The sequence below is a fragment of the Lampetra fluviatilis genome, unplaced genomic scaffold, assembly GCF_964198595.1.
Source record: "Lampetra fluviatilis unplaced genomic scaffold, kcLamFluv1.1 SCAFFOLD_1309, whole genome shotgun sequence".
In the NCBI taxonomy this organism is placed as follows: Eukaryota; Metazoa; Chordata; class Hyperoartia; order Petromyzontiformes; family Petromyzontidae; genus Lampetra; species Lampetra fluviatilis.
The window spans coordinates 1-19,975 of NW_027620642.1; the positions used below are offsets into that span (position 1 = coordinate 1).

At 56.1% G+C, this 19,975-nt stretch overlaps 1 protein-coding gene across 1 annotated transcript; it reads right to left on the reverse strand.

Moving 5' to 3' along the window:
• Positions 1-6: 6 nt before the first annotated feature.
• LOC144954186 (uncharacterized) lies at positions 7-17,684 on the reverse strand. The gene is made up of 4 exons (XM_078884747.1): positions 17,529-17,684; positions 11,229-11,332; positions 9,522-9,605; positions 7-221 (listed from the first exon to the last, which is right to left on the reverse strand). The coding sequence occupies exons 1-4, from the start codon at positions 17,566-17,568 to the stop codon at positions 63-65; spliced, it is 387 nt and encodes a 128-aa protein (XP_078740873.1). The 5' UTR covers positions 17,569-17,684; the 3' UTR covers positions 7-62.
• Between the last annotated feature and the right edge of the window lie 2,291 nt (positions 17,685-19,975).

Sequence of the window (19,975 nt, forward strand, 5' to 3'; positions counted from 1 at the left end):
CTGCTTCTTGGCGTGAGGGCGGCCTGCGTAGTGGCTGCGAGCGTTTGCCGGCGAGGTGAACGTCACGTTGCACAGAGGGCAGTAGAGGCTCGCTCGACGCTCCTGCTGCTCCTGCTGCTGCCCCTGCTGCCCCTCCTGCTGCTGCCCCTGCTGCTGCCCTGCTGCTGCTGCCCCTCTTGCTGCCCGGCGGAGGGTGGAGCGACCAGCTGCTCTCTCTGACGCTGCGTGTGGAGCGTGGGGGGGTTTCGGAACAGTTAGGCGTGCACACTCGCCGGTTCACGAAGGTAGGAAAAGTTGTACGAAAGATTGCGTCTTCCTGGTTCTTTCGGTAAAGTCGTCACGTGGAGGGGAGAGATGAGAAAATAATAAAAATAAAACGTAATAAAATAATACAATTGTCACGACGTTTCGGCCACAACGCAAGCAGCCGTCCTCAGGTGAAGAACAGGTCTGTCGGAAAGACAGCGTCTGAATGAGCACCACCAAGCTTGGCAGCGTATCTACTTAAATATATACTTAAATATACGCTGCCAAGCTTGGTGGTGTTCAGAAGAACAGGTCTGTCGGAAAGACAGCGTCTGAATGAGCACCACCACGCTTGGCAGCGTATATTTAAGCTGGGTTGGAGGGGGAAGAGTGCTTTAACAAAGGAATTTGCATATCAAGAGGAATTTAACATATTTATGGCAAATGCAGATATGGGATTAGTCACTACTTAGCTTAAAAATACGCTGCCAAGCTTGGTGGTGCTCATTCAGACGCTGTCTTTCCGACAGACCTGTTCTTCACCTGAGGACGGCTGCTTGCGTTGTGGCCGAAACGTCGTGACAATTGTATTTTATGATGTTTCATTTTTATTATTTTATTATTTCCATTCTACATAATAACGTAATAAAATGTTATTTAATTGTATAATGTTTTATTTCTTATTATTTTTTTATTTCCCTTCTACATAATAACGTAATAAAATTTAATTATGTTTTATTTTTACTATTTTATTATTTCCCTTCTACGTTAAAACGTAATAAAATGTAATTTTATTACGTTTTATTTCTATTATTTTATTATTTCCCTTTCCATGTGATGACTTTACCGAAAGAACTAAAGAGTATGGACCCTTGCAGTGACGAAAACTTCAAATCTAGAGCAAGGAGACGAACTTTTGATTACAATATTTGACCACGACACAGGAATTCATCGAACGAACCCAATTTCCATCGTTAGCGGGATCATGGATCAAGTTGAATTTATTATTTCATTGATTAGGTTATAGAGCCCTGTGGGCCATTCGGCTCTTGAATCGGGTGCAACCGCAACAAACAAAAAAACAAAAACATGAACAACAAAACATCTTAAAGTGAATATGTGACTGAGTGCAAACATCTTATCCAAGAAAAGACGGCAAAATGTTGCAGAAAAAGCACCGTACACCAACGCTGTGTGCAAACATCCCAGTGGGATGCAAGTCAAACAACAACAACCACAAGACAACTTAGATTAAGGCCATCAGTCTGACTCTGTACTACAACAACACAAACATGGCCAAACCGAAAAAACGTATCGAAAATCACCAAAATAAAGCCATAAAAGTCAAACAACACCAACCACAAGACAACTTAGATTAAGGCCACCAGTCTAACTCTGTACTACAACAACACAAACATGGCCAAACCGAAAAACTTTTTAAAAAATCACCAAAATAAAGCCATAAAAGTCAAACAACACCAACCACAAGACAACTTAGATTAAGGCCATCAGTCCGACTCTGTACTACAACAACACAAACATGGCCAAACCGAAAAAACTTTTTAAAAATCACCAAAATAAAGCCATAAAAGTCAAACAACACCAACCACAAGACAACTTAGATTAAGGCCATCAGTCTGACTCTGTACTACAACAACACAAACATGGCCAAACCGAAAAAACGTATCGAAAATCACCAAAATAAAGCCATAAAAGTCAAACAACACCAACCACAAGACAACTTAGATTAAGGCCATCAGTCCGACTCTGTACTACAACAACACAAACATGGCCAAACCGAAAAAACGTATCGAAAATCACCAAAATAAAGCCATAAAAGTCAAACAACACCAACCACAAGACAACTTAGATTAAGGCCATCAGTCTGACTCTGTACTACAACAACACAAACGTGGCCAAACCGAAAAACTTTTTAAAAAATCACCAAAATAAAGCCATAAAAGTCAAACAACACCAACCACAAGACAACTCAGATTAAGGCCATCAGTCCAACTCTGTACTACAACAACACAAACATGGCCAAACCGAAAAAACTTTTCAAAAATCACCAAAATAAAGCCATAAAAGTCAAACAACACCAACCACAAACCAACTTAGATTAAGGCCATCAGTCCGACTCTGTACTACAACAACACAAACATGGCCAAACCGAAAAAACGTATCGAAAATCACCAAAATAAAGCCATAAAAGTCAAACAACACCAACCACAAGACAACTTAGATTAAGGCCATCAGTCCGACTCTGTACTACAACAACACAAACATGGCCAAACCGAAAAAACTTTTTAAAAATCACCAAAATAAAGCCATAAAAGTCAAACAACACCAACCACAAGACAACTTAGATTAAGGCCATCAGTCCAACTCTGTACTACAACAACACAAACATGGCCAAACCGAAAAACTTTTAAAAAATCACCAAAATAAAGCCATAAAAGTCAAACAACACCAACCACAAGACAACTTAGATTAAGGCCATCAGTCTGACTCTGTACTACAACAACACAAACATGGCCAAACCGAAAAAACGTATCGAAAATCACCAAAATAAAGCCATAAAAGTCAAACAACACCAACCACAAGACAACTTAGATTAAGGCTATCAGTCTGACTCTGTACTACAACAACACAAACGTGGCCAAACCGAAAAACTTTAAGAAAAATCACCAAAATAAAGCCATAAAAGTCAAACAACACCAACCACAAGACAACTTAGATTAAGGCTATCAGTCTGACTCTGTACTACAACAACACAAACATGGCCAAACCGAAAAAACGTATCGAAAATCACCAAAATAAAGCCATAAAAGTCAAACAACACCAACCACAAGACAACTTAGATTAAGGCCATCAGTCCAACTCTGTACTACAACAACACAAACATGGCCAAACCGAAAAACTTTTAAAAAATCACCAAAATAAAGCCATAAAAGTCAAACAACACCAACCACAAGACAACTTAGATTAAGGCCATCAGTCTGACTCTGTACTACAACAACACAAACATGGCCAAACCGAAAAAACGTATCGAAAATCACCAAAATAAAGCCATAAAAGTCAAACAACACCAACCACAAGACAACTTAGATTAAGGCCATCAGTCCGACTCTGTACTAAAACAACACAAACATGGCCAAACCGAAAAACTTTAAGAAAAATCACCAAAATAAAGCCATAAAAGTCAAACAACACCAACCACAAGACAACTTAGATTAAGGCTATCAGTCTGACTCTGTACTACAACAACACAAACATGGCCAAACCGAAAAAACGTATCGAAAATCACCAAAATAAAGCCATAAAAGTCAAACAACACCAACCACAAGACAACTTAGATTAAGGCCATCAGTCCGACTCTGTACTACAACAACACAAACATGGCCAAACCGAAAAAACTTTTTAAAAATCACCAAAATAAAGCCATAAAAGTCAAACAACACCAACCACAAGACAACTTAGATTAAGGCCATCAGTCCAACTCTGTACTACAACAACACAAACATGGCCAAACCGAAAAACTTTTAAAAAATCACCAAAATAAAGCCATAAAAGTCAAACAACACCAACCACAAGACAACTTAGATTAAGGCCATCAGTCTGACTCTGTACTACAACAACACAAACATGGCCAAACCGAAAAAACGTATCGAAAATCACCAAAATAAAGCCATAAAAGTCAAACAACACCAACCACAAGACAACTTAGATTAAGGCCATCAGTCTGACTCTGTACTACAACAACACAAACGTGGCCAAACCGAAAAACTTTTAAAAAATCACCAAAATAAAGCCATAAAAGTCAAACAACACCAACCACAAACCAACTTAGATTAAGGCCATCAGTCCGACTCTGTACTACAACAACACAAACATGGCCAAACCGAAAAACTTTAAGAAAAATCACCAAAATAAAGCCATAAAAGTCAAACAACACCAACCACAAACCAACTTAGATTAAGGCCATCAGTCCGACTCTGTACTACAACAACACAAACATGGCCAAACCGAAAAAACGTATCGAAAATCACCAAAATAAAGCCATAAAAGTCAAACAACACCAACCACAAGACAACTTAGATTAAGGCCATCAGTCCGACTCTGTACTACAACAACACAAACATGGCCAAACCGAAAAAACGTATCGAAAATCACCAAAATAAAGCCATAAAAGTCAAACAACACCAACCACAAGACAACTTAGATTAAGGCCATCAGTCTGACTCTGTACTACAACAACACAAACGTGGCCAAACCGAAAAACTTTTAAAAAATCACCAAAATAAAGCCATAAAAGTCAAACAACACCAACCACAAACCAACTTAGATTAAGGCCATCAGTCCGACTCTGTACTACAACACAAACATGGCCAAACCGAAAAACTTTAAGAAAAATCACCAAAATAAAGCCATAAAAGTCAAACAACACCAACCACAAGACAACTTAGATTAAGGCCATCAGTCCAACTCTGTACTACAACAACACAAACATGGCCAAACCGAAAAAACTTTAAAAAAATCACCAAAATAAAGCCATGAAAACAATGAGACAATGGAACTGTGAGCGAATATTTACAGGATCAGGACCTGATGAGGAATTCACCCGATTCCAAAGAATGTGGCGATCGTGACGTCGTGATTGTTACGGAGGAGGTCGGAGTGGCCGACGTGGAGAAGACCAGAGGACGATCGGTGGGCGAGTGAGCGAGTGGGTGGGTGAGTGAGCGAGTGGGTGGGCGATGTGAGCGAGTGGGTGGGCGAGTGAGCGAAGTGTGGAGTGGGCGAGTGGTGTGTGGGCGAGTGAGCCAGTGGGTGGGCGAGTGGGGTGGGCGAAGTGAGCGAGTGGGTGGGCGAAGTGAGCGAGTGGGTGGGCGAGTGAGCGAGTGGGGTGGGCGAGTGGGGTGGGCGAGTGAGCCAGTGGGTGGGCGAGTGGGTGGGGCGAGTGAGCGAGTGGGGTGGGCGAGTGAGCGAGTGGGTGGGCGAGTGGGTGGGCGAGTGAGCGAGTGGGTGGGCGAGTGAGCGAGTGGGTGGGCGATGGTGAGCGAGTGGGTGGGTTGAGTGAGCGAGTGGGTGGGCAGTGAGCGAGTGGGTGGGCGAGTGAGCGAGTGGGTGGGCGATGTGAGCGAGTGGGTGGGCGAGTGAGCGAAGTGGGTGGGCGAGTGAGCGAGTGGGTGGGCGAGTGAGCGAGTGGGGTGGGCGAGGTGAGCGAGTGGGTGGGCGAGTGAGCGAGTGGGTGGGCGAGTGAGCGAAGTGGGGTGGGGCGAGTGAGCGAGTGGGTGGGCGAGTGAGCGAGTGGGTGGGCGAGTGGGTGGGCGAGTGAGCCAGTGGGTGGGCGAGTGGGGTGGGCGAGTGAGCGAGTGGGTGGGGCGAAGTGAGCGAGTGGGTGGGCGAGTGAGCGAGTGGGTGGGCGAGTGGGTGGGCGAGTGAGCCAGTGGGTGGGCGAGTGGGTGGGCGAGTGAGCGAGTGGGTGGGCGAGTGGGTGGGCGAGTGAGCGAGTGGGTGGGCGATGTGAGCGAGTGGGTGGGCGAGTGAGCGAGTGGGTGGGTTGAGTGAGCGAGTGGGTGGGCGAGTGAGCGAGTGGGTGGGCGAGTGAGCGAGTGGGTGGGCGAGTGAGCGAGGTGGGTGGGCGAGTGAGCGAGTGGGTGGGCGAGTGAGCGAGTGGAGGTGGGCGAAGTGAGCGAGTGGGTGGGCGAGTGAGCGAGTGGGTGGGCGAGTGAGCGAGTGGGTGGGCGAAGTGAGCGAGTGGGTGGGCGAAGTGAGCGAGTGGGGTGGGCGAGTGAGCGAGTGGGTGGGCGAAGTGAGCGAGTGGGTGGGCGAGTGGGTGGGCGAGTGAGCGAGTGGGTGGGCGAGTGAGCGAGCGGGTGGGGCGAGTGGGTGGGCGAGTGAGCGAGTGGGTGGGCGAAGTGAGCGAGTGGGTGGGCGAGTGGGTGGGCGAGTGAGCCAGTGGGTGGGCGAGCGGAGTGGGCGAGTGAGCGAGTGGGTGGGCGAGTGGGTGGGCGAGTGAGCGAGTGGGGTGGGCGAGTGAGCGAGTGGGTGGGCGAGGTGAGCGAGCGGGTGGGCGAGTGAGCGAGCGGGTGGGCGAGTGAGCGAGCGGAGTGGGCGAGTGAGCGAGTGGGTGGGCAAGTGAGCGAGTGGGTGGGCGAGTGAGTGAGTGGGTGGGTTGAGTGAGCGAGCGGGTGGGCGAGTGAGCGAGCGGGGTGGGCGAGTGAGCGAGCGGGTGGGCGAGTGAGCGAGCGGGTGGGCGATGTGAGTGAGTGGGTGGGTTGAGTGAGCGAGTGGGGTGGGCGAAGTGAGCGAGTGGGTGGGCGATGTGAGCGAGTGGGTGGGCGAGTGAGCGAGTGGGTGGGCGAGTGAGCGAGCGGGTGGGCGAAGTGAGCGAGCGGGGTGGGCGATTGTGAGCGAGGCGGGTGGGCGAGTGAGCGAGTGGGTGGGCGAGTGAGCGAGTGAGCGAGCGGGTGGGCGAGTGAGCGAGCGGGGTGGGCGAGTGGGCGGGCGAGTGAGCGAGTGAGCGAGCGGGTGGGCGAGTGGGCGGGCGAGTGAGCGAGTGGGCGGGCGAGTGAGCGAGTGGGTGGGCGAAGTGAGCGAGTGGGTGGGCGAAGTGAGCGAGTGGGTGGGCGAGTGAGCGAGTGGGTGGGCGATGTGAGCGAGTGGGTGGGCGAGGTGAGCGAGTGGTGTGGCGAGTGAGCGAGTGGGTGGGCGAGTGAGCGAGTGGGTGGGCGAAGTGAGCGAGTGGGTGGGCGAAGTGAGCGAGTGGGTGGGCGATGTGAGCGAGTGGGTGGGCGAGTGAGCGAGTGGGTGGGCGAGTGAGCGAGCGAGTGAGCGAAGTGGGCGATGTGGGCGAGCGAGGTGAGCGAGTGGGTGGGCGAGGTGAGCGAGTGGGTGGGCGAGTGGGTGGGCGATGTGAGCGAGTGGGTGGGCGAGTGGGTGGGCGAGTGGGGTGGGCGAGTGAGCGAGTGGGTGGGCGAATGAGTGAGCGAGTGGGTGGGCGAGTGAGCGAGTGGGTGGGCGAGTGAGTGAGCGAGTGGGTGGGCGAAGTGAGCGAGGTGAGCGAGTGGGTGGGCGAGTGAGCGAGTGGGTGGGGCGAGTGGGTGGGCGAGTGAGCGAGTGGGTGGGCGAGTGAGCGAGTGGGTGGGCGAGTGGGTGGGCGAGTGAGCGAGTGGGTGGGCGAGTGAGCAAGTGGGTGAGCGAGTGGGTGGGCAAGTGGGTGAGCGAGTGGGTGGGCGAGTGAGCGAGTGGGTGGGCGAGTGAGCGAGTGGGTGGGCGAAGTGAGCGAGTGGGTGGGCGAGTGGGTGGGCGAGTGAGCGAGTGGGTGGGCGAGTGAGCAAGTGGTGTGAGCGAGTGGGTGGGCGAAGTGAGCGAGTGGGTGGGCGAGTGAGCGAGTGGGTGGGCGAGTGAGCGAGTGGGTGGGCGAAGTGAGCGAGTGGGTGGGCGAGTGAGCGAGTGGGTGGCGAGTGAGTGTGAGCGAGTGAGCGAGTGGGCGAGTGGAGCGAGTGGGTGGGCGAAGTGAGCGAGTGGGTGGGCGATGTGAGCGAGTGGGTGGGCGAGTGAGCGAGTGGTGTGGGCGAGTGGGTGGGCGAAGTGAGCGAGTGGGTGGGCGAGGTGAGCGAGTGGGTGGGCGAGTGGGTGGGCGAGTGAGCGAGTGGGTGGGCGAGTGAGCGAGTGGGTGGGCGAGTGGGTGGGCGAGTGAGCGAGTGGGTGGGCGAGTGAGCAAGTGGGTGAGCGAGTGGGTGGGCGAGTGAGCGAGTGGGTGGGCGAGTGAGCGAGTGGGTGAGCGAAGTGAGCGAGTGGGTGGGCGAAGTGAGCGAGTGGGTGGGCGAGTGAGCGAGTGGGTGGGCGAGTGAGCGAGTGGGTGAGCGAGTGAGGGAGGTGGGTGGGCGAGTGAGCGAGTGGGTGGGCGAGTGAGCGAGTGGGTGGGCGAAGTGAGCGAGTGGGTGGGCGAGTGAGTGAGCGAGTGAGCGAGTGGGCGAGTGAGCGAGTGGGTGGGCGAGTGTGAGCGAGTGGGTGGGCGAGTGAGCGAGTGGGTGGGGCGAGTGAGCGAGTGGGTGGGCGAGTGAGCGATTGGGTGGGCGATGTGAGCGAGTGGGTGGGCGAGTGAGCGAGTGGGTGGGCGAGTGAGCGAGTGGGTGGGCGAGTGGGTGGGCGAGTGAGCGAATGGGTGGGCGAGTGAGCGAGTGGTGTGGGCGAGGTGAGCGATGTGGGCGGGGCGAGGTGAGCGAGTGGGCGGGCGAGTGAGCGAGTGGGCGGGCGAGTGAGCGAGTGGGCGGGCGAGTGAGCGAAGTGGGCGGGCGAGTGAGCGAGTGGGCGGGCGAGTGAGCGAGTGGGCGGGCGAAGTGAGCGAGTGGGCGGGCGAGTGAGCGAGTGGGCGGGCGAGTGAGCGGGCGAAGTGAGGCGAGTGGGGCGGGCGAGTGAGCGAAGTGGGCGGGCGAGTGAGCGAGCGGGTGAGTGGGTGAGTGAGCAAGCGAGCGAGTAAGTGAGCGAGTGAGTGAGCGAGTGAGTGAACGAGTGAGTGAAGTGAGCGAGTGAGTGAGCGAGCGGGTGAGTGAGTGAGCGAGTGAGCGAACGAGAAAGCGAGTGAGTGGTGTGTGAGTGAGTGAGTGAGAGCGAGTGAGCGAAGTGAGGCGAGCGAGTGAGTGAGTGGGTGAGCGAGTGAGTGAGTGAGTGAGCGATGTGAGCGAGCGATTGAGTGATGAGTGAGTGAGCGAGTGAGTGAGCGAGTGAGTGAGTGAGTGATTGAGTGAGCGAGCGAAGCGAAGTGAGTGAATGAGTGAGTGAGCGGTTGAGTGGGTGAGCGAGTGAGTGAGCGAGTGAGCGAATGTGAGCGATGTGAGCAAGTGAGTGAGTGAGCGAGCGAGCGAGCGATGTGAGCGAGCGAGGTGAGCGAGTGAGCGAGCGAGCGAGCGAGTGAGCGAGCGAAGTGAGTGAGTGAGTGATTGAGCGAGTGAGTGAGTGAATGAGTGAGCGAGTGAGTGAGTGAGTGAGTGATTGAGCGAGTGAGTGAGTGAGTGAGTGAATGAGTGAGCGAGTGAGTGAGTGAGTGATTGAGCGAGTGAGTGAGTGAGTGAGCGAGGCGATGCGAGCGATGTGAGCGAGTGAGTGAGTGAGTGAGTGAGCGAGCGAGCGAGCGAAGTGAGCGAGTGAGCGAGTGAGCAAGTGAGCGAGTGAGTGAGTGATTGAGCGAGTGAGTGAAGTGAATGAGTGAGCGAGTGAGTGAGTGAGCGAGCGAAGTGAGCGAGTGGGTGAGCGAGCGAGGCTCTCACCTTGCCCTTGGAGTGAGCGGAGATGTCCATCCCGAGGCGCTGGTTGAAGATGTAGTTCCTCACCTTCTGTGCGTGCTTTTTGCTCTGCAGATACAAAGGTGGTGCCATCCAGTAGCACCAGCATCACCATCATCATCATCACCACCACCACCATCATCATCATCACCACCATCATCACCACCATTACCATCACCACCATCACCACCACCACCACCACCAACACCACCACCATCATCATCATCATCACCACCATCATCATCACCATCATCACCATCATCACCACCACCATCACCACCATCATCATCATCATCACCACCATCATCACCATCATCACCATCATCACCATCATCACCACCACCATCATCATCATCATCACCACCATCATCACCACCATTACCATCACCACCATCACCACCATCACCACCACCAACACCACCACCATCATCATCATCATCACCACCATCATCACCATCATCACCACCAGCACCATCATCACCACCACCACCACTATCACCATCACCACCATCACCACCATCATCATCACCACCATCATCACCATCATCACCATCATCACCATCATCATCACCACCATCATCATCACCATCATCATCACCACCATCATCACCATCACCATCATCACACAGAGACCCATATATACACACAGAGACCCATAAAGACCCATAGAGACCCATAGAGATACATAGAAACTCACAGAGACGCAGAGACCCACAGAGATGCACAGAGACTCACAGAGAGACGCAGAGACTCATAAAGATGCACAGAGACCCATAGAACAGGTACCTGCGGGGTGGGCTGGTAGGAACGAATAACCAAGGAATATAAACATAATGTATTATTACACTTGTTTAGCCAGGAAAGCGTCACAGAGTGTAAAGGTTTCTGTAGGATCCTGCCAAGTGTTTGCAGTAGGGGGCGATGTTGATACACCTAATCGGACGATACGAAGGGAGAGTTTGAGGCCTAGTTCTAGGCTTTAGGCCTAGCTGTAGGCTTTAGGCCGCTGTGAGTTAATTTTTAATTTAAATGTTTTAATTATTCATGTATAATTTCAATGTTTTAATTATTAATGTAAAAGCTTGAAATGCAAATGTTTCTATTTTAAAACATCAGGGAATGGAACATTGTTAAACATTAACTCCCTTTCACACACGCGGGGGTACGATACGAAGGGAGAGTTTGAGGCCTAGCTGTAGGCTTTAGGCCGCTGTGAGTTAATTTTTAATTTAAATGTTTTAATTAAAAGCTGAGGGAATTATAAGGGAATGTTACACTTGTTTAGCCAGGAAAGCCTCATTAATTTTAATGTTTTAATTAAAAGCTGAGGGAATTATAAGGGAATGTTACACTTGTTTAGCCAGGAAAGCCTCATTAATTTTAATGTTTTAATTAAAAGCTGAGGGAATTATAAGGGAATGTTACACTTGTTTAGCCAGGAAAGCCTCATTAATTTAAATGTTTTAATTAAAAGCTGAGGGAATGTTTCACTTGTTTAGCCAGGAAAGCCTCGCCGAGTCTAAAGGTTTTTGTAGGGTCCTGCCAAGTGTTTGCAGTAGGGGGCGATGTTGATACACGGACGGACGGACGGTATAATCTATTGTAGGCTGGTCCACTTCGTTTCTACCAGTATAAGAGAGAGACGAGAGAGATGAGAGAGAGAAGTAGGAGGGGTGGTGGTTGGTGGCTGACCAGGTAGTGCTCCTGGCTGAGCTGGTGCTGCAGCTGGGACTGACAAACTCCGCAGAAGGTCTCCGTGTACAGCTGCTGGTCTGGAGGAATCACCGCGCACACAGCTGCTGGGTGGGGGGAGAGGGTGAGGGGGGTGAGAGGGTGGGGGGGTGAGAGGGTGGGTGAGAGGGTGGGTGGGTGAGTGGGTGGGTGGGTGAGAGGGTGGGTGGGTGAGTGGGGGGTGGGTGAGTGAGTGGGTGGGTGAAGGGGTGAGTGGGTGGGTGGGTGAGTGGGTGGGTGAGAGGGTGGGTAAGTGGGTGGGTAAATGGGTGAGTGAGTGAGTGAGTGGGTGGGTGAGAGGGTGGGTGAATGGGTGGGTGAGAGGGTGGGTGGGTGAGAGGGTGGGTGGGTGAGTGGGTGAGAGGGTGGGTGGGTGAGTGGGGGGTGGGTGAGTGAGAGGGTGGGTGAGTGGGTGGGTGGGTGGGTGAGTGAGTGGGTGGGTGAGTGGGTGAATGAGTGAGTGGGTGAATGGGTGAATGAGTGAGTGGGTGGGTGAGTGAGTGGGTGGGTGAGTGGGTGAGTGGGTGGGTGAGAGGGTGGGTGGGTGAGTGGGTGGGTGAGAGGGTGGGTGGGTGGGTGAGTGAGTGGGTGGGTGAAGGGGTGAGTGGGTGGGTTGAGTGGGTGAATGAGTGAGTGGGTGAATGGGTGAATGAGTGAGTGGGTGGGTGAGTGAGTGGGTGGGTGAGTGGGTGGGTGAGAGGGTGAGAGGGTGGGTGGGTGAGTGGGTGGGTGAGAGGGTGGGTGGGTGAGTGGGTGAGAGGGTGGGTGGGTGAGTGGGGGGTGGGTGAGTGAGAGGGTGGGTGAGTGGGTGGGTGGGTGGGTGAGTGAGTGGGGGGTGGGTGAGTGAGAGGGTGGGGGAGTGGGTGGGTGAATGAGTGAGTGGGTGGGTGAGTGAGTGGGTGGGTGAGTGGGTGGGTGAGAGGGTGAGAGGGTGGGTGGGTGAGTGGGTGAGAGGGTGGGTGGGTGAGTGGGTGAGAGGGTGGGTGGGTGAGTGGGGGGTGGGTGAGTGAGAGGGTGGGTGAGTGGGTGGGTGGGTGGGTGAGTGAGTGGGTGGGTGAAGGGATGAGTGGGTGGGTGAGTGAGTGGGTGGGTGAGTGGGTGGGTGAGAGGGTGGGTGGGTGAGTGGGTGGGTGAGTGAGTGGGTGGGTGAAGGGGTGAGTGGGTGGGTGAGTGGGTGAATGAAGTGAGTGGGTGAATGGGTGAATGAGTGAGTGGGTGGGTGAGTGAGTGGGTGGGTGAGTGGGTGGGTGAGAGGGTGAGAGGGTGGGTGGGTGAGTGGGTGGGTGAGAGGGTGGGTGGTGAGTGGGTGAGTGGGTGAGAGGGTGGGTGGGTGAGTGGGGGGTGGGTGAGTGAGAGGGTGGGTGAGTGGGTGGGTGGGTGGGTGGGTGAGTGAGTGGGTGGGTGAAGGGGTGAGTGGGTGGGTGAGTGGGTGAATGAGTGAGTGGGTGAATGGGTGAATGAGTGAGTAGGTGGGTGAGTGAGTGGGTGGGTGAGTGGGTGGGTGAGAGGGTGAGAGGGTGGGTGGGTGAGTGGGTGAGTGGGTGGGTGAGTGGGTGGGTGAAAGGGTGGGTAAGTGGGTGGGTGGGTGAGTGGGTGAGTGGGTGGGTGGGTGAGTGGGTGGGTGGGTGAGTGGGTGGGTGAAAGGGTGGGTAAGTGGGTGAGTGGTGGGTGAAGGGGTGAGTGGGTGAATGGGTGGGTGGGTGGGTGAATGAGTGGGTGGGTGAGTGGGTGAATGGGTGGTGAATGGGTGGGTGGGTTGGGTGAGTGAATGGGTGAGTGAGTGGGGTGGGTGAATGGGTGGGTGGGTGAATGGGTGGGTGGGTGGGTGGGTGAGTGGGGTGAGTGGGTGAGTGAGAGGGTGGGTGGGTGAGAGGGTGCGTGGGTGGGTGGGTGAGAGGGTGGGTGGGTGAGAGGGTGGGTGAGTGGGTGAGTGAGTGGGTGAAGGGTGAGTGGGTGAATGGGTGGGTGGGTGGGTGAATGAGTGGTGGGTGAGTGGGTGAATGGGTGGGTGAATGGGTGGTGGGTGGTGAGTGAATGGGTGAGTGAGTGGGTGGGTGAATGGGTGGGTGGGTGAATGGGTGGGTGGGTGGGTGAATGGGTGGGGGGGGTGAGTGGGTGAGAGGGTGGGTGAGTGAGTGAGAGGGGTGGGTGGGGTGAAGGATGGAGTGGGTGGGTGAGTGAGTGGGTGAGTGGGTGGGTGGGTGAGAGGGTGGGTGGGTGAGTGGGTGGGTGAGTGAGTGGGTGGGTGAAGGGGGTGAGTGGGTGGGTGAGTGGGTGAATGAGTGAGTGGGTGAATGGGTGAATGAGTGAGTGGTGGGTGAGTGAGTGGGTGGGTGGTGGGTGGGTGGGTGGAGGGTGAGAGGTGTGGGTGGGTGAGTGGGTGGGTGAGAGGGTGGGTGGGTGAGTGGGTGAGTGGGTGAGAGGGTGGGTGGGTGAGTGGGGGGTGGGTGAGTGAGAGGGTGGGTGAGTGGGTGGGTGGGTGGGTGGAGTGAGTGGGTGGGTGAAGGGGTGAGTGGGTGGGTGAGTGGGTGATGATGTGAGTGGGTGAATGGGTGAATGAGTGAGTGGGTGGGTGAGTGAGTGGGTGAGTGGGTGGGTGAGAGGGTGAGAGGGTGGGTGGGTGAGTGGGTGAGTGGGTGGGTGAGTGGGTGAGGTGAAAGGGTGGGTAGTGGGTGGGTGGGTGAGTGGGTGGGTGAGTGGGTGGGTGGGTGAGTGGGTGGGTGGGTGAGTGGGTGGGTGAAAGGGTGGGTAAGTGGGTGGGTGAGTGGGTGGGTGAGTGGGTGGGTGGGTGAGTGGGTGAGTGGGTGAGTGAGTGGGTGGGTGAGAGGGTGGGTGGGTGAGAGGGTGCGTGGGTGGGTGGGTGAGAGGGTGGGTGGGTGAGAGGGGTGGGTGAGTGGGTGAGTGAGTGGGTGGGTGAAGGGGTGAGTGGGTGAATGGGTGGGTGGGTGGGTGAATGAGTGGGTGGGTGAGTGGGTGAATGGGTGGGTGAATGGGTGGGTGGGTGGGTGAGTGAATGGGTGAGTGGGTGGGTGAATGGGTGGGTGGGTGAATGGGGGGTGGGTGGGTGAATGGGTGGGGGGGTGAGTGGGTGAGAGGGTGGGTGAGTGAGTGAGGGGGTGGGTGAGTGGGTGGGTGGGTGGGTGAGAGGGGTGGGAGGGTGGGTGAGAGGGTGGGTGGGTGAGAGGGTGGGTGGGTGAGAGGGGGGTGGGTGAGTGAGAGGGTGGGTGAATGGGTGGGTGAGTGAGTGGGTGGGTGAAGGGGTGAGTGGGTGGGTGAGTGAGTGGGGGGGTGAAGGGGTGAGTGGGTGGGTGGGTGAGTGGGTGAATGAGTGAGTGGGTGAATGGGTGAATGAGTGAGTGGGTGGGTGAGTGAGTGGGTGGGTGAGTGGGTGGGTGAGAGGATGAGAGGGTGGGTGGGTAAGTGGGTGAGTGGGTGGGTCAGTGGGTGGGTGAAAGGGTGGGTAAGTGGGTGGGTGACTGAGTGGGTGGGTGAGTGGGTGGATGGGTGGGTGGGTGAGTGGGTGCGTGGGTGAGTGGGTGGGTGAAAGGAGTGGGTAAGTGGGTGGGTGAGTGGGTGGGTGGGTGAGTGGGTGGGTGAGTGGGTGGGTGAGTGGGTGGGTGGGTGGGTGAGTGAGTGGGTGAGTGAGTGGGTGGGTGAGAGGGTGGTGGGTGAGAGGGTGTGTGGGTGGGTGGGTGAGAGGGTGGGTGGGTGAGAGGGTGGGTGAGTGGGGTGAGTGAGTGGGTGGGTGAAGGGGTGAGTGGGTGAATGGGTGGGTGGGTGGGTGAATGAGTGGGTGGGTGAGTGGGTGAATGGGGTGGGTGAATGGGTGGGTGGGTGAGTGAATGGGTGAGTGAGTGGGTGGGTGAATGGGTGGGTGGGTGAATGGGTGGGTGGGTGAATGGGTGGGTGGGTGGGTGGGTGAATGGGTGGGTGGGTAAATGGGTGGGTGGGTGGGTGAATGGGTGGGTGGGTGAATGGGTGGATGAGTGGGTGGGTGAGTGAGTGGGTGAATTGGTGAATGAGTGAGTGGGTGGGTGAGTGGGTGGGTGATTGGGTGAGTGAGTGAGTGGGTGAGTGGGTGAGTGGGTGGGTGGGTGAAGGAGTGAGTGGGTGAGTGAGTGCGTGAGTGAGTGGGTGGGTGAGTGAGTGGGTGGGTGAGTGGGTGAATGTGTGAGTGGGTGGGTGGGTGAGTGAGTGAGTGGGTGAGTGGTTGGGTGAGCAGCATGTCTCACACATAAAGACAAAGGGTGCCCCGTGTAGCCCACACAGACTGTAGGGGCAAGTGCTGTTAGCGAGAAGCAGCAGCAGCAGCACCTACTAAGTCCGGCACTGTGGCACACACAGCAGGGATGGGTGGCCAGCACCACCCACCCCACCCACCACCACCACCACCACCACATCTAGCCACCGTGAACCCCCTGAGAGAGACACCCAGACCCAGGGCTTGAACCCTGACCCCAGGGTCTCAGAGTCTCGCACACGGTCATCGTGAACCCCCTGAGAGAGAGAGAGAGACACCCAGACCCAGGGCTTGAACCCTGACCCCAGGGTCTCAGCGTCTCCGACACGGCCACTGTGAACCCCCTGAGAGAGACACCCAGACCCAGGGCTTGAACCCTGACCCCAGGGTCTCAGTCTCTCCCACACGGCCATCGTGAACCCCCTGAGAGAGAGACACCCAGACCCAGGGCTTGAACCCTGACCCCAGGGTCTCAGTCTCTCCCACACGGGCATCGTGAACCCCCAGAGAGAGAGACACCCAGACCCAGGGCTTGAACCCTGACCCCAGGGTCTCAGTGTCTCCCACATGGCCATCGTGAACCCCCTGAGAGAGAGACACCCAGAGCCAGGGCTTGAACCCTGACCCCAGGGTCTCAGTGTCTCCCACACGGTCATCGTGAACCCCCTGAGAGAGAGAGAGACACCCAGACCCAGGGCTTGAACCCTGACCCCAGGGTCTCAGCGTCTCCCACAAGGCCATCGTGAACCCCCTGAGAGAGAGAGAGACACCCAGACCCAGGGCTTGAACCCTGACCCCAGGGTCTCAGTCTCTCCCACACGGCCATCGTGAACCCCCTGAGAGAGAGAGAGACACCCAGACCCAGGGCTTGAACCCTGACCCCAGGGTCTCAGTCTCTCCCACACGGCCATCGTGAACCCCCTGAGAGAAAGAGAGACACCCAGACCCAGGGCTTGAACCCTGACCCCAGGGTCTCAGTCTCTCCCACACGGCCATCGTGAACCCCCTGAGAGAGAGAGAGACACCCAGACCCAGGGCTTGAACCCTGACCCCAGGGTCTCAGTCTCTCCCACACGGCCATCGTGAACCCCCTGAGAGAAAGAGAGACACCCAGACCCAGGGCTTGAACCCTGACCCCAGGGTCTCAGTCTCTCCCACACGGCCATCGTGAACCCCCTGAGAGAGAGAGAGACACCCAGACCCAGGGCTTGAACCCTGACCCCAGGGTCTCAGCATCTCCCACACGGCCATCGTGAACCCCCTGAGAGAGAGATACACCCAGACCCAGGGCTTGAACCCTGACCCCAGGGTCTCAGTCTCTCCCACACGGCCATCGTGAACCCCCTGAGAGAGAGAGAGACACCCAGACCCAGGGCTTGAACCCTGACCCCAGGGTCTCAGTGTCTCCCACATGGCCATCGTGAACCCCCTGAGAGAGAGAGACACCCAGACCCAGGGCTTGAACCCTGACCCCAGGGTCTCAGTGTCTCCCACACGGTCATCGTGAACCCCCTGAGAGAGAGAGACACCCAGACCCAGGGCTTGAACCCTGACCCCAGGGTCTCAGCGTCTCCCACACGGCCATCGTGAACCCCCTGAGAGAGAGACACCCAGACCCAGGGCTTGAACCCTGACCCCAGGGTCTCAGCGTCTCCCACACGGCCATCGTGAACCCCCTGAGAGAGAGAGACACCCAGACCCAGAGCTTGAACCCTGACCCCAGGGTCTCAGTGTCTCCCACACGGTCATCGTGAACCCCCTGAGAGAGAGAGACACCCAGACCCAGGGCTTGAACCCTGACCCCAGGGTCTCAGTGTCTCCCACACGGTCATCGTGAACCCCCTGAGAGCGACACCCAGACCCAGGGCTTGAACTCTGACCCCAGGGTCTCAGTGTCTCCCACACGGCCATCGTGAACCCCCTGAGAGAGAGAGAGAGACACCCAGACCCAGGGCTTGAACCCTGACCCCAGGGTCTCAGTGTCTCACACACGGCCATCGTGAAATTCCGCGTCAACTTACCGCTCTTATTTCCAGCGTCTCCTCGGTTTGGTGTTTCCATCGTGCCAACCTTGACACCATCACCGCCATCACCGCCATCAACGCCATCATCGGTGCCACCACCATCACCGCCATCATCACCATCACCGCTATCGGCCTTCAATGTCCCGGCTGACGGTTCTGTTTGAAACGAGAGTCAACATCGTCAACGCCCACCCACCCACCCACCCACTCCACTCACTCACCACACTCACTCACCCACTCACTCACCCACCCACTCACCCACTCACTCACCCACTCACTCACCCACTCACTCACCCACTCACTCACCCACCCACTCACCCACTCACTCACCCACTCACTCACTCACCCACTCACCCACTCACTCACCCACTCACTCACTCACCCACTCACTCACCCACTCACTCACCCACTCACTCACCCACTCACTCACCCACTCACCCACTCACCCACCACTCACTCACTCACCCACTCACCCACCCACTCACCCACTCACTCACTCACTCACCCACTCACTCACCCACTCACCCACTCACTCACCCACTCACTCACCCACTCACTCACTCACTCACTCACCCACTCACTCACCCACCACCCACTCACCCACCCACCCACTCACTCACTCACTCACTCACCCACTCACCCACCCACCCACTCACTCACCCACTCACCCACTCACTCACTCACTCACTCACCCACCCACTCACTCACTCACCCACTCACTCACCCACCCACCCACTCACCCACTCACTCACTCACTCACTCACCCACTCACTCACCCACTCACTCACCCACTCACTCACCCACTCACTCACTCACCCACTCACTCACCCACTCACTCACCCACCCAACCACTCACTCACCCACTCACTCACCCACCCACTCACTCACCCACTCACTCACCCACTCACTCACCACTCACTCACACCACTCACTCACCCACCCAACCACTCACCCACTCACTCACTCACTCACTCACCCACTCACTCACTCACTCACCCACTCACTCACCCACTCACTCACCCACCCAACCACTCACTCACCCACCCACTCACCCACCCACTCACCCACCCACTCACCCACTCACTCACTCACTCACCCACCCACTCACCCACCCACTCACCCACCCACTCACCCACTCACTCACCCACCCACCCGACCCACCCACCACTCACCCACCCACCCACCCACACTCACCCACCCACCCACTCACCCACTCACTCACTCACCCACTCACCCACTCACCCACCCACCCACCCACTCACTCACCCACCCACTCACCCACTCACTCACTCACCCACCCACTCACCCACTCACTCACCCACTCACTCACCCACTCACTCACCCACTCACTCACTCACCCACTCACTCACCCACTCACTCACCCACCCAACCACTCACTCACCCACCCACTCACTCACCCACTAACTCACCCACTCACTCACCCACTCACTCACCCACTCACTCACCCACTCACTCACCCACTCACTCACCCACCCAACCACTCACTCACCCACCCAACCACTCACTCACCCACCCACCCACCCACTCACTCACCCACTCACTCACCCACTCACTCACCCACTCACTCACCCACCCAACCACTCACTCACCCACCCACTCACTCACTCACTCACTCACTCACCCACTCACTCACTCACTCACCCACTCACTCACTCACTCACCCACTCACTCACCCACTCACTCACCCACTCACTCACACCACCCAACCACTCACTCACCCACCCACTCACCCACCCACTCACCCACCCACTCACCCACCCACTCACCCACTCACTCACTCACCCACCCACCTCACTCACCCACTCACCCACTCACTCACCCACTCACTCACTCACCCACTCACTCACCCACTCACTCACCCACCCACTCACCCACCCACTCACTCACCCACTCACCCACTCACCACCACTCACTCACCCACTCACTCACCCACTCACCCACCCACTCACCTCACCCACTCCTCACTCACCCACTCACTCAACCACCCACTCACCCACCCACTCACCCACTCACTCACTCACCACTCACTCACTCACTCAGTCACCCACCCACTCACTCACCCACTCACTCACCCACTCACCCACCCACCACTCCACTCACCCACTCACTCACACCACTCACCCACCCACTCACTCACTCACCCACTCACCCACTCACTCACCCACTCACCCACCCACCCACTCACTCACCCACTCACTCACCCACCCACGTCACCCACCCACTCACCCACTCACTCACCCACCCACTCACTCACTCACCCACTCACTCACCCACTCACCCACTCACTCACCCACTCACTCACCCCACTCACTCACCCACTCACTCACCCACTCACCCACTCACTCACCCACCCACCTCACTCACACACTCACCCACTCACCCACTCACTCACTCACCCACTCACTCACCCACCACTCACTCAC